Source organism: Dama dama, chromosome 10 (assembly GCF_033118175.1).
Source record: "Dama dama isolate Ldn47 chromosome 10, ASM3311817v1, whole genome shotgun sequence".
NCBI classification, from domain to species: Eukaryota; Metazoa; Chordata; class Mammalia; order Artiodactyla; family Cervidae; genus Dama; species Dama dama.
The window spans coordinates 28,778,197-28,792,458 of NC_083690.1; the positions used below are offsets into that span (position 1 = coordinate 28,778,197).

Genomic DNA, 14,262 nt, shown 5'->3' on the forward strand with positions numbered 1-14,262 from the left:
GAAAGTGTTGGGTGAGTTCTTCATTGTGGCTCCCAAAGTACCACAAACTCAAATTCAGATTTCAGTTAATACAGTATTTCCAGACAGGCTAAACACCTGACAGGAAACCTTAGCTCTCCCCTTCCTTTCACCCCCCACACCCCCAGCCCAGGCGGTCGTCAGGGCCTGTTGACTGTGCCTGAGGGTGACCAGGAGCAGCTCAAGACTCTCATTGCCATCCCTGCTGTTGCCGCCGCCACCACCTAAGTACTCAGCTCTGTTTTCTCTCATCCGGGAGTTTTATACAGTGTCTCTGCCTCTATTTTCCCAGGCTTTCCAGACCCAGCAAGTCCCCTCCTTTTCTTGGTTGCTCTCCAGTGTCTCTAGAGTAGCATCTTGGTAGTGCAGGCCCTTTGTGGTCTTGTCCCAGTTGACTCTTTCAACCTGAGTCCCACAGCCTCTCTTGCAGCCATTTCCTAAAACTCCATGAGTGTTTGTTCTTCTGGATGCTTGCATGTGCTGTTCCTGCCCTGACTGCCCATTCCTCTCATCCTTTTTGCCTAGAAAATCCTTAAGAGCCCTAGACTTCTCTCTGAAAAAGAAAGAAAGCATTGTCATGTCCAGCTCTTGTGATCCTAGGGACTATAGCCCACCAGGATCCTCTGTCCATGGGATTCTTTGGACAAGAATACTGGAGTGGGCTGCCATGCCCTCCTTCAAGGCTAGAGTGCATGTCTGGGGGCTTGTGAGGGGTAGAACTTGACAGCATTGCCTTAATCCTGCTTCTGTTTATGGGGAAATGACTGTGTGAGTCGTCTTTATGAACACTGAATACTTTTGGAAGCAGATGGTTCAGGACATAAGCTAGGATAGCAGTCTCAGCTCTGCCATTTACTAGCTGGGTAGCCATGGACAAATTATTTCTTTACCGTCTCAGCGTCAAGTCTGAGGGTTAAATGTGCTTGCCATATGGAAAGTAAGCAATAAGTGGTTGCCACTCTCACTCTAAATGGTAAAATTTTTGTCCCTTGTAACCTCCTCATGAGACAGGTAAGTATTGTAGTCATTACTGTTTGACAGGTGATGAAACCAAGGCTTAGGGAGAACTGGGTAACTACTGCTTCCCCAGACACCTGACTCTGGAAATTGTGGCTTATTCATCACTTTATTCCAGAATATGTTTATTGAATTGAATTCAAAAGAGGAAGCTGTAGAGCTCCAGGGTCAGAGAGAGAAATGCAGAAATTGTCACCTGCACGGGGGTGGCAATCATTGAAGCCACTTTTTTCCAAGTCCTAGCTTTTAAAAAAAAAACATTATTTACTTTTAGTTAACAGATAATTGCAATGTTGTGTTGGTTTCTGCAGTACATCAGCGTGGACCAGCCATAGGTATACATATGTCCCCTCCCTCTTGAGCATACTTCTCACAAATTCTGTCATCTTTGAGAGTACATGCATTTCAATCACCCCTGCAGCAATGAGCTATATTTTGTCTTGTGGCAGATAACTGGTGTCTTCATTGTGAATCTTTTGTTAAAATTTGCTTTTATTTGTCTTCTTTTCCCAACTGGATTATAAGCTCTTTGAGGGCAGAAAACTTTGTCTTATACTACCGTGTATTACCTCCTGCCTCCTTAGAGTCTTTGGTTTTGTTTACTAAGATAACTGGTCAAGTCTGAGTAACATTTAGTCTTAACCTCAAAAAGGAATTTTCAACCATTTGTAAGTGATGAAACAACCAAGATGATTTTGTCGATCTTTACTATAATTTGAATTAACTTGATTTCCCAAATACAATTTATTAAAACTGCAGCGGTACTGTCTGTTACATTTCTTATAACCCAAGCCTCCGGACCCTTTAGGATTCTAATCCATGTTTGTGCTCTTGAGTTAGAGTCACTGATCCAGGACTCTCCTATTCTCATTCTTTCATTTCACAGTTGAAGAAACTGGGGGCCATGTTCCAAGTTGTTCTTCCATGTGTTATCTGACAAAGTGTTCTCTAAACTGCTTGGTGAAGATTCAAAATCCTTAGGAGTATAAGAGTTTTGAAGGCTCTGTACTTTTCTTTTGACAGAGCTGAAAAGCTTCAGCTGCTGAATCACAGGCCTGTGACTGCTGTTGAGATCCAGCTGGTGAGTGAAGGAGGGTTGAACTTGGATGGGTTAGTTTCTGGGTTTGAGATGTAAAATGGGTTCTAAAGGCTGACCTCAGACAAGCCAGAAACTGTCATTACTTAAAAAGACTGCTAGACCATCCATATTATAAGTGAAAAGAAACCTCAACAGTTTGATCCTAGTTACTATGGACTTAGGGAAAAGGAAGGATTGGAGAAATGTCATCCTTCTGTAGGATTTGGGGATCTGACTTGGCAGCTCTTTGTCTCCCCCATGTCCTACACCGTTCTGGCCATTGCTTCTCTGTAGGGTTAGATTCAGCATGGCTCTGGTGGAGTTTATCCTCCCCCTTCGCCGCCCCTGCCCCACACACACTTTTGACCTCCTCTTCCTGTATTTCTTCTCTCGATTAATGGAGCATGTGTGCACTTTCCGCAGGCTCATGCTCTCACCCTCCTGGCCCAGTGTCCCAAGCTAGACGCCTGGAAGTCATTTGTTTCCCTTTAGCTCCTAGTCGGTCAGTCCCGGCTTCTCTTCCTTCTCCCGCCTCTTGCTTTTTCTTCTCCTCATGCTGCACTGCAGTAATTCCTGTCGTTATTTCTCTGCTCAGCTCTTACAGTCGTCTTCTCACTGTTTTCCTCCCTCCAGTCCAGCCCCTGCCCGCCCATCTTCCATACCACAATCATAGTTTGCTTTCTAAAACCACACATGTGATCATCTAGTTTCCCTTTGCATGTAACCGTTCAATACTTTAGAGAGTCTAAACCACAAGCACAGCATTAAGTTTTAGGATTGGGGAAGCCACAGTAGGGCTTCCCAGGTGGCTCAGTGGTAAAGAAGCCGCCTGCCAGTGCAGGAGACACAGGAGATGTGGGTTTGATCCCTGAGTCGGGAGGATACCGTGAAGGAGGAAATGGCAACCACTCCAGTACTCTTGCCTAAAAAATCCCATGGAAAGAGGAGCCTGGCAGGCTACAGTCCATGGGGTCGCAAAGAATCAGACCCCACTGAGTGAGTGAGCACGCGCACACACAGGCCAGGGCAGACGGCAGAGGTGATGGAAGGAGGATGAGAGGCGGAGGCCCAGGGCTGCAGGCTGAGCGGTTGCCGTCCTGCCATGTGGTGCACTTTCCTTCCGTGTCCCGGGCGGAGGCCACTGTTAAGCTCTTAAATATTAGGCAGGCCCTTCAATTGCGAGTGAAAAACTTTGGCTGGAGAATTAATAAAATGAAAATAAAGCAGTTTTCAAAGTCACTTTTAGAAGTATTTAGCTCTTTGTCAAATTTCCTTTAGAAAAATGTGGAAGAAAATGGCAGAAAATACCTCTGATATTTAAGAGTCACTTAAAAAGAACAAAACCAAAGCCTTTTTAAGAGAGTCCTGGGATATTTACTCTCAACATTTTGTTTCTACCCTTTAAAATGCACCCAAAATTAAATTAGAAGAATTCCTTCCATAAAGGGTGCCTTTTAGGGGGAACTGGTCTTCAGGCTAAATAGAGATACTTTTTTTTTTTAATACCCTCAATTCTGATGCTTTTGACTATATTGGAAATTCAGCTTAGAAAAGAGAAAAAAACAAAACAGCGAGAAAATAATCCCCATCCCTCTGGGTTAAAGATCACATGTCATGTCTCCTCCAACTTTAATCAGCAACATATGTTATTCATGGCTTAATGACAGATGGAGAGAAGAGATGAGGAGGATTAGCGTGACCTCATCCTGGAGCCTGCAGAAGGCTCTTAGTACTTGGTAGGATTAGCTGCTATTAAGTTGGCCTGCTCTATGCCAGACTCAGTGCCAGAAACTTTGTGTGTATCACCTTTAATGCCCTCACCGTAGTCTCGGCTAGTGAGTGCCCCAGTGGTCTGTCTGATTCAGAAGCCCTATCCTTCCTCTAAGCCCTGTGCTGCTGCATGGTGAGGAAAAAGGTTTCTGACATCTCTTCAGATTATGTTCATCCTCTTCTCCTTTCCACAGGTACATAGACCTTGTTAAAAGCTGTCTATGTTGTTTCCCAGCATTTTTTGGCCAGATTTTTCCTAGCCAGGGATCTGGCCATAAAGGGTAGTAAATCATTTACCAAGGTGTGTAGCAATGTCTCTTCTCACCAGAAAGGGATAAGAAATGAGGTTTTCCCTAGATGGGAAGGTGCAGAGAACTTGAGAATTTCCCCATGTTAGCTTTACAGCCGTGTGTTCTCCCTAGGTCCAGAAGTAATCCCAACATCCAGCATCTGTCAGGATTCGGTGTTGGAGGCCGAAAAGCTTCTCTTTTTCGATTATCCTGGTTAATCCTTCAGCCATGGTTTGTTGTGATCCTCAGATCCACAGCTGCCTGCCTGCTGTGTGTGAGGAAATGGGAGGCCACCAGCTCCGAGACTTCTGCCATGCCCTTTTGTGTCTTCATTTGGGACCGTTTGTGACCTCTGGCCTGACAGAGTCAGGCCTCACAGTTACACTGGCCTCACAGTTACAGAACTGTGAACTCCCGGACCTCACCGACCACGGTCCTAATCAGCGCTACCATCAGTGCCTGTTGTAGTTTAGTGATTATGAAAAGGCTTGGAAAAAAAAAAAGGCTTGAATCATATAGTTTTCTGCTTTATGAAACACTGAAATGTATGTCCTTTTTTGGTCCTTATCATAGGCATTACTTTAATTTTACTTTAGAGAAAATTGAAATTTATAGAGGTAAAGTGAACTGTTCTGGGTCAAATAGCTAGAAGTGCCTGTTGTTACTAGGTTTTTAGTTGTTTTGAGCAGAGTAGGAGGTTAATCTTGGCAACTTAGAGTGAGAGACATTTTTGGAGTACAGCAGCCCAGTCTGACAGCCCTTGGTAACTAATATAATCTTCACGTATGATAAAAATTTATCGTTTATGTTGACTCCCCTCAGATACTTTTTTTACGTTTCATTTGCCCTTATGTTCTGAACAACTTGAACCCTTTGATATTTTGGAATGTAGACACCACTTTGCATTTCTTTATTTGAACTCTGTTACTTCTGTGTTAGAGAGAAAATTTGAAGAGTAGTGTTATTATTTTTTACTCTAGCGATCCAAGGGGGGTTAGTAAGTTTTTCGTTCTTGCAAGTTTCTTTTTTGTCTATATTTCATTTTGCTTAATACAGCTCATATTTTCTTCTGTGACTGGGAAAGAAAATTTCCTGACTATAATTGTTCCTGAGAGTTGTTTGCTAATAAAAGCATTTGCTCTTGGCAAATTTGGCCAAAAGTTAGTAAAGCTTGTCAGCCCTATTGCCAAGAGCACACCTAGCTGAAACCAGATCTGTCAGACCCAGAGACTGGATGCAGGAAGGTGGCCTGTGAAAATCCTCCCTGTTTCGTTTTCTAAAAAGACCCCTCAGAACTCATATAACCAGACCTTCCAAACCAGTGGACTCTGGTGTGCCATCCAGTGTCTCCAAGAGAGGAGTTGATTGAAACGTCCTACTGGAGGCCATGGAGTTCTAGAAGGAGCTGGGATTCGAAGCCTCAAGAGACTTTGCCCGGCTTGCTGTGAGATCAGATCCGTTTCCTTGTGGTGCTGAGCCTCCTTGTACTCGTCTGTTGATTGTCCTTGCTTTACGTTCAGTGGCCTTGAGAAGCTCTGATGCAGTGATTGTGAGAAGGAACGCTGATAATGATGGGAGGTTGTCACTGGTCTCGCAACAGTCTCTTTCACATTCTTCACCTGAGGCAGGAAACAGTTCATCAGCAACTGTGTGTGCCAGTTATTCATGAGCTGGGAGACATTGTTCTCCCGAATGGAGATCATTTTTCCCTCAAGATTAAATTATCAAATCAGGTATATGTCTCCTTCTTCCCCCTTCATTCTTTGGAGGCAGTGCATGTTAGAATATTGCCTTTTACAGACTGTAATTTTACATGGCTGATTTTAAAAGTGGGCTTTTGAGGGTTTTTTCTTTTTCAGTAGAAAAGTTACATGGAGCCTTTGAATCTTTATAAAGTGTAGTTGTTTTACTTCACAGCGTAATGATAAGTAGCTCCATTGGTTCACTCTGGATCTTTTTTTTTTTTTTTCCCTCACTCTGAATCTTTATTCTAGAACACCCAGTGTTACTCTCTAGTTGTGGAAACATTTTTGGACTGAGGTGAATGAAGAGGGTAGTGGTTTGCCAGAACTTTGATCTTGGGCATGTCACCTGGCTTCTTTAGCTTCTGCACTGTTGTTTGTGTGGCTAGGCAGTCAGACTGAAGTCCTTTTGAGGATTGTAAGCCTAGCTTGTCATCATGCTGTACTTAAATCTGCCAGGATTTCTTTCTGGAACTCCTTTTGGTCTTAGTTGCCAGATTTCAGAGACTGTTACTGGGAAATGCCATAGGACAGGACCCTGGACACCTTTAGTTGAGAAAGCTGTTTTGACAGATGGCTAATGCCTGCAAGTGAGCATGGTTAAGTAACTGGACTGCTTGCATGATGCTTTTACGAGATAGTTGATGACATTGTGTTTGTGTTTATTAACATGGAGGATTAGAGTTAGGCTTGAAAGTGCAGATCTCATCTGTGCATTCGGATGTCCAGGACTGTGTCAGAAACTGGGCTATAAGTGGATCTTTGATGGGGCAGTGAGAGATTGTTTCCCAGTCGTCACTCCTCAGGCTCCTGTTCTGCATCCCCAGGAGATGACCATGGCCCAGGGTACGTGTTAGATTGTAGGAGTCAGAGATGGACAGGTCTGGCTTGGGATTCTAGATCTGCCCTTTGCTGAGCTTGTCATGAGGTTTAAAAGAGAAAATGGGTGTGAAGTGCAAGACACAGTGCCAGGCCCAGGAGCTGTTGTCAGTGGGGATAGTAGTAAGGATTAGAAAAAGTAAATAAACCATTTGGCACATAGTGGGCAGCCATCGACTGAGCTGCTGATACAGTACATAAGTTAACAGATGTGCTGGTTGTGATACCCCAAAGTGTATATAAAATGCCATTTTACTCAGGTGAGTTATCTTTGTATATGTAGCATATTTTGTGTGTATGTGGATGGGTAGAGAACTGTTAGGGTTTGCTTTTTCTTAAAGAAAAGATGCTAACCTGCAACTTGCTTTTTTCACTGACTCGTGTGGAGCAGCCACATTGGCTTTCCCTGGCATTTGAGCAGGCTTCTCCCTCCTGGGGAGTTAAGGCGGAAAGGGCCTGGAGACCCAGAGCGGCTCAGGAGCCAGCCCCTGAGCACTGTGCTGAGGGGCTGGGCCGAGACCAGGAACAACATGGGGAGGGGAGGGTGGGCCCAGTCTGTGAGGCTCTTTGTAAGTCCTGGAGGGTTTTCTTTCCTTCTGCAGATGGTGGAGGAGAGTGAGGAACGGCTGACAGAGGAGCAGATCGAAGCTCTGCTCCACACCGTCACAAGCATCCTCCCCGCGGGGCCAGAGGCCGAGCAGCAGCAGAATACCAGCGACGATGTGGCGATGGATGAGGAGGACCCCGCGTAGAAGAGCACAGCTGGCCCGAGTGTCTCCTGAAGTTGAAGGTCCAGCAGCCGTTTCCCAGACATTCAGAGGATTGTTTATTTGATTTTACCTTCTGTCCCAACAGGCCTCATTTCCCGGTTAGTTGGGTAAACCACAAAAATAATCTTAAAAGAAATCCTTGTGCCTCTGGGAGAACAAACATGGTGGACTGGCTGAGATGGTCAGGGCAGAGAGCTAAAGAGAGGAGGAGTGAGTCAAAAAGGACAAGGACTGTGGAACTCTCAGTGGTAAAAATATTTCTTCTGTGGCCTTTGCCATGGTTGTGGGAAGGTCTCTGTACACAGCTGGTAAAATACTTGCCTTGGCTTTAATGGGCTGTATCCTAATTAATTTCATCTGCTTCCCTCAGAGCTTCCCAAGCAGGGATGCAGAGCACTGCTGGAATGAGAGCTGACTTAGGACAATCCTGTTACATGGCTGACAACTCTTGAAGCAGCAAATAGTTGCTCTGAGTTATAATGAGCCACTGAGCTTGGCTCACCTTAGAGGAATCTTTTCCTTAATAACAATAGACATAGGAAAAGACTGGCCTAGGAACTTGGTGGTCCAGTGGCTTAAGATTCCACACTCCCAATGTATGGGACCCAGGTTCCATCCCTGGTCAGGGAACTAAATCCCACATGCTGCAACTCAGGAAAAAAAAAAAAAAGATTCCTGTATGCTACAGTGAAGATCAAAGATCCCGTGTCCAAATAAATATTTTAAAAATAACTAAATAAAAGAACGGCCTGGACAACTCTTCATCAGGTCTAAAGGCCCCTCTCCTCTACTGGCATGGGCTTTGTTTAGTGGTTTCACTAGTTAGTCTTCAATGTTAGGACACTAGCTCCCTGCAGTTGGAAAGAGGCACTCCAGTATTCTTGCCTGGAGAATCCCAGGGACAGAGGAGCCTGGTGGGCTGCTGTCTGTGGGGTCGCACAGAGTCGGACACGACTGAAACACCTTAGCAGCAGCGGCAGACTGAATGGCCGTGTCACCTGCCTTTCTGAACACCTTCAGTTTTCTGCCTTGTGACAGGTGCAGCCTGTTGCAACCAGGTAAGCTTCATTTGCACAGGGGGGGGCAAATGGTTTGCATCTTTTAAAAAGGGCAGTTCTCTGGCGGTCCAGGGGTTAAGATTCAGTGCTTTCATTGCAGGGGGTGTGGGTTTCATCTATAGTAAGGACTAAGATCCCATGTGCTGCAAGCTGTGGCACCCACCCCCCAAAAAAAAGAAACCCTAAATAAAGAGGGCACAATTTCGTAGCTCTTTTTGTGGCTGGAGTATGAAGAACTAGAGGCTGATTAATAAGAATTTGAATTTGTTGACTGTTGTGTTAGTTTTTTAATTTAAAATATTAGAATAATTACCATGCAAGGAATTTGTTAATATTCAAGCTTTGGAGAGTTTAGTAGCCCCAGACATATGGTTGCCTTAGATCCTAGGAGTTTTGTTAAAAATTAATTCCCCATATTCACTCTGCTCTCTATTTGGAGAAGAAAATGCCCTTAGACATTTTTCAAATTCGTACTCATTTTGTTGTAAGATCACATATTTTCAGTGCTTCTGTTAATTGGATTACTTCCCACCTCTTACAATTCCCAGGTTATTTCAGCCCCCACAGTAGGCAGTTATGTTTACCTTAACCTTATCATCTAAGGATCAGTTGAGATCTACTTACAGGCAACATTGAAATTAACAGGACATTTATTTCTAAATCTTTCTTGAGTATCAGGAATTTTACCAGGAGCTGTTGTTTTGTCAAGGCATACAGGTGTTTATGTCCTTGTTTCATTTTGACCTTGAGTGCATTTGGTACTTTTTCTTCATGGATTTAGGGTTTAATTAATTAGTAAATGGTTTCCAGGTGACTACCAACTTACACTATTTTAAAAAATCTAAGAAGAGTTTATTTTACCATGGGTAGTAAGAGATAAAATGAAATCTGACCTAAAAACTAATATATACTTTTTAAGTTTGGTTTTTTTCCTTAAGTTGAATCTATTTAGATCTAAATTTTGTGTTGAATTTCAGTAAAATTTTCAGTTTCTTTATTTGGGACCTGAATTTTGCCTCTGATTAAGTCAAACAGGATCTAGAAGATTGAACCTTCATAAGAAATATGGACTGTGTAGTACTCCTGTTGCATTAATAATCCACATTTTAGAAATAAAAATTTACACAAGGAACTTAACCAGGATCATCTGGGAAGGAGAGCTGAGAGTCTGTGCGACTTGCTTTTCACTTTATATCCTTCCGTACAGCTTCAGTTTTTGATTGGGTGGCTGTTTTATTCTTTAAAAAGAAAAAAAAAATTGTGCTTATTTGCCTGTTGTCCTTGGCCTCTGAAAGTTATTAAAGGTATAGTCCATAATTAAATTATGTCCCCAGACGTAGAGACTGACACCCAGTGTAGTCACTCTGGGAGACACAGCACTGAGGGAAGTTGATCTTTTAAGAAAGTACTACTGAGCTCTTGAAAGATGAAGCTGACTCACTTTTAGAGGTTTAGCCAAATATTGACTTGGCCAAAAAGTTCATTCAGGTTTTTCCATAAGACATTATGGAACAAACTTTTTGGCCAACCCAATAATTGCTTTGCCTCTTTTTGCTTAAATGGTACCCACTCCCACCTCAGAGAACTTGCCATTTATTCAGGGCTTGTTTATAAAATCATGGGTGTTGTTCTCCCAGTCAGTCACTGTGTGAGCACACCAGCTATCAAGGCTTCTACCCTAGTGAGGGATGAGAGAATTAATCCCCCAGTATATCCTTTGCTAAATCGTCACTGTTTTTAAATTTAAAAAGCAAGAAGAAGAAAAATCCAAGTGTTTAACCCTAGCTTTCTAGGTCATTCACAATTTGGTTCCCAGTAAAACTTCCAATTTTTGTAGTCTCGTGTACAACCCTCTGTTCCAGCTAAGTGGATCCACCCATTCATTAACTCAGCACATTGAGTGACTGTGATGCAAGGCTTTGGGCTGGGCAGTGGGGTTATGATGTGACTCTGTCATCCTGAGTCCCTGCCTTCAGAAAGCTTTATGTTCTAAGGGAGGAGATGGTAAATGACCAGTTTCACAATTCATTATTTTGTTATAACAGTGGTTCAAATTAGAAACAAGAATGAGCTAAGAGAGCATGTTACAGAGAACCTGACCTAGTCGGGTAGGGTCAGGAAAGGTTCTCTGAGAAAGTAATGTTTAGACTTGAAGGATGAGTAAGTTAGTGAAAGAGAGAACAATCCTTGAAAATATTCTTTGTTTCCCCATCTCTATGCTTTTGTTTATATTATGCCATCTGCTTATACTGTACCCCTTCTTCCAGTACCCAGATTCTAACTCAAGATTTGGGCTCATATCTGCCATTTTCCAGAAGGCCCTCCCTGAGCTCTTGCATGTTGATAATAGCATGTGCTTTTTATATATGAACGTCAGTTTTGTTGGATACAAAGTCTTTTGAGTCACATTTTATTTCCCTTGGATTTAAGATACTCAATTACTCTATTATTTTCTTCTGGCATCAAGCATTGGTGTTAAAAAGCCTGACAATATCCTCCTTTTGTTTCTCATATAAGCCACTTGCCTCTTTTTCCACCCCCCTAGATGCATAAAGGATTTTTTCTCTCCTGAAAGTCTGGTAAATTTACTAGAATGTGTCTTGGTATTGGTTGTTTAAGTATTCTCAGATACATGGATACATGGTGTATATATAGTTTTAGTTATTTTTTCCTCAATTTGAGAACATTCCTGGAAGTTTTTACAGATTTTCTTGATTTTATACCAGGATATGTATACCTTGATTTTTTAATATATATTTTCTTAATTTTTTGTATTTTGTTCACTTGCTTCAGTTCTCTGCTTCAGAAGCTTCTATATTCTGTATCAATTCTGCTTTGCTAATCTGCCATATTGTCATTTTCATTCAAGTCATTTTACTCTCTTCTGTGATTTCTTTAAAAATTTTCCTCCTGTTTTGCTAAAGGCATTTTAAAATTGCATTTATTTGATCTTGTGTTTCTTCTAATTTAGTCTTAATCTTTCCCCCTTTTACTTCTAAGTGTTTCTTTGAGTAAAGTATAACTCTTATGAGTTTTTCTAATTTCATTTACCGTGGTTCTTTCATGTCATGTATCATTTTCTTATTAATGTTTAGCTGGTTTTAAAATACTTTATGTGCTGCCGAAGCGAGCACTGGTTTTAAAATAGTTGATTGTAATTAGAGCTATTTTATATGCATATATTTCTGGTGTGGTCTCATCTTACAGAAATGTTATACTTCTCTTTTTTTTCTTTTTTTTTAAATAATAACTTTGAATGAGATTTGACCTTAGTAATTTTCTGCTGTTTATTTTTATATGAAATTAGTTTCCTGGAACTTTTAGAAGGAGTTGTGTGGTTCAGGATGGTTTCCCTAACCTCACAGGCCTCCCTCTTTGTTGTGTTCATATAATATTCAAAAACATGATGCCTTGCCAACCCTCTTCCCCTCCTGCACTTTTATGTAGACCAAGGATTGGCAGAAGCCTCCTGTTTTCATAAACAAGGTTTGATTAGAACACAGCCCTGCTTGTTCATCTATGTATGTTTATGGGTATTCTCAGGCCAAACCTGCAAAATTGAGAAGTTGCACCGTGGACTCCATAGCCTACAAGCCCCAAATGTTACTGCCGAGCCCTTTAAGACCCTGATTTAGACCTCTCTTTCTTTGTCTGTTGTTCCTCTTCTGCTCAATTTTAACTCTATCCCACATGTGTCTTCTCAGTGTGGGGCACTGTCAAGCAAGCCCTCACCAGTCAGTTTAGAGAGTTCAAAGGGACTTCATACTGCTTCAGACCTGAGCACCCTTTATGTTTAAAAAATGATGGTAAAATATACATATAAAGTTTATTATTTTAAATTTAACAACCCAGTATATTCAGTTGTGCAGCCATCACCACCGTTTAGTTTGAGAACATTTTTTATTACCTCAATACACCCCACGACCCCTCTTTCTGCAGCCCTTGGTGACCTCTATTCTACTTTCTGTCTCTATGAAATTGCCTATTCTGAGTACTTAGTGCAAGTGGAATCATAAAATATTTGTCTTTCAGTGTCTGCCTTATTCCACCAAGCATAGTGTTTACTACATCCATGTTGTAGCAGGTAATAAGATTCCATTGTATGTATATCATATTTTGTTGATCCATTTTATTTAGTGATGGACACTTCAGTTGTTTCTGCCTCTGAACATTGGTGTACAAGTATCTGAATCTCTGCTTTCAATTCTTTTGGGTATAAATGTAGGAGTAGATTTGCTGGATTTATATGGCAGTTCAATTTTTAACTTTATGAAGAACTGTCACAGTGACTTTTCCGTCTTTCCACAGTGGCAGCACCATTTTATATTCCCACCAGCTATGCAGTTGGATTCCAGTTTCTCCACATCCTTGGCCAACATACGTAGTTTTCTGTTTTGCTTTTGTTTTAACGATAGCTCCCCTAATGGGTTTTAAGTGGTATCTCATTATAGTTTTGATTTGCATTTCCCCAGTGATTAGTGATGTTGAATATCTTCTCATGGACTTATTGAACACTTGTATTTCTTCTTTGGAGATATGTCTATTTGAGTCCTTTGAATTGCATTTGTTGTTGTTGAGTTGTAGAAATATAGTTCTTTATTCTGAATATTAACTTCTTGTCATATGTACGCTTTGCGAATATTTACTCTCATTTGTGGGTTTTTTTGCTCTCTTGATTATTTTCCCTTTAATAAGTAATTTGTGTAGAGATACTTTAAAGTTGGGCTTAAGTGGCTCAGTGGTAAAGAATCTGTCTGCCAATGCAGGAGATGTGAGTTTGATCCCTGAATCAGAAAGATCCCCTGGAGAAGGAAATGGCAACCCACTCCAGTATTCTTGCCTGGAGAATTCCATGGACAGAGGAGCCTGGTGGGCTACAGTCCACAGGGTCGTAAAAGATTTAGACATGGTTTAGTTGACGAAACAACATCTTTAAGATTATATAGCTATCTTGTTCTTCATCAAACTTTCACTCATTAACTTAAGCAATCTGTTGATGATTCTTTCTTGAATCAATGGCTCCTGTTTTTGTTCATCAGCTGTGTTCCTGATACTGCCCTAGGTGTTTACCATGCGTTATTCCCTATGTCACAGATGAGGGGACTGAAGCTAAAGAGGTCAAACAACGCTGGAAGGGCTCCTAGTAAGTAGAAATGGGCGTAGACTCTGGACTGAACTAAAGCTCATGTGCTGGAGCTTGGGAAGCAAGTGTTAGCTAAAGACTTGGGACTCTAGGCATCAGATCTGCTGAGCAAGCCTGTTTCTGAGCAAGCCTGTTTGCTTGAACACCCGCAACCTCGAGATGGGGTAGGACAGGCAGACTTCAGGGCTGTGGGCTGTGACCTGCTGGGTGTGTTCTGCAGTGAGGAGCCAATTCCCTGATGGAGTACCAGCTACTCAGGCTGATCCCCTGCTTGCAGCTTCATGGGTCACTGTGTATCCACAGTGTTCTGCAGGTGTGGTTGGGTCAGTAGCTGGGTTCACAGAACCAGAAGGCCCAAGTTGTTGGTTCAGTGGTAAGGGTGCAGGGTCTTCGTAAGCTAGCAGTTCTGAGGTAAACATTCCCATTCTTTTCTCTTCTGGGCCTTAGCTGGGAGGAGCAGAACATAGGGAGGGTGGGGTCCTGGGCAGGAAGCCAGA

At 42.2% G+C, this 14,262-nt stretch overlaps 1 protein-coding gene across 7 annotated transcripts in view; it reads left to right on the forward strand.

The window, feature by feature from the left end:
• Nucleotides 1-13,228, forward strand: part of CRCP (CGRP receptor component) — a 95,542-nt gene extending 82,314 nt beyond the window's left edge. For 6 of the 7 annotated variants that reach the window (XM_061153341.1, XM_061153342.1, XM_061153344.1 and 3 more), the window contains 2 exons: nucleotides 2,059-2,116; nucleotides 7,397-13,228. In XM_061153341.1, coding sequence (XP_061009324.1) covers nucleotides 2,059-2,116; nucleotides 7,397-7,546 — 208 coding nt within the window. In that variant the 3' untranslated portion in view covers nucleotides 7,547-13,228. The remainder of the gene's footprint in view (nucleotides 1-2,058; nucleotides 2,117-7,396) is intronic. The other variant, XR_009694458.1, reaches the window with a different exon arrangement.
• Nucleotides 13,229-14,262: the final 1,034 nt, after the last annotated feature.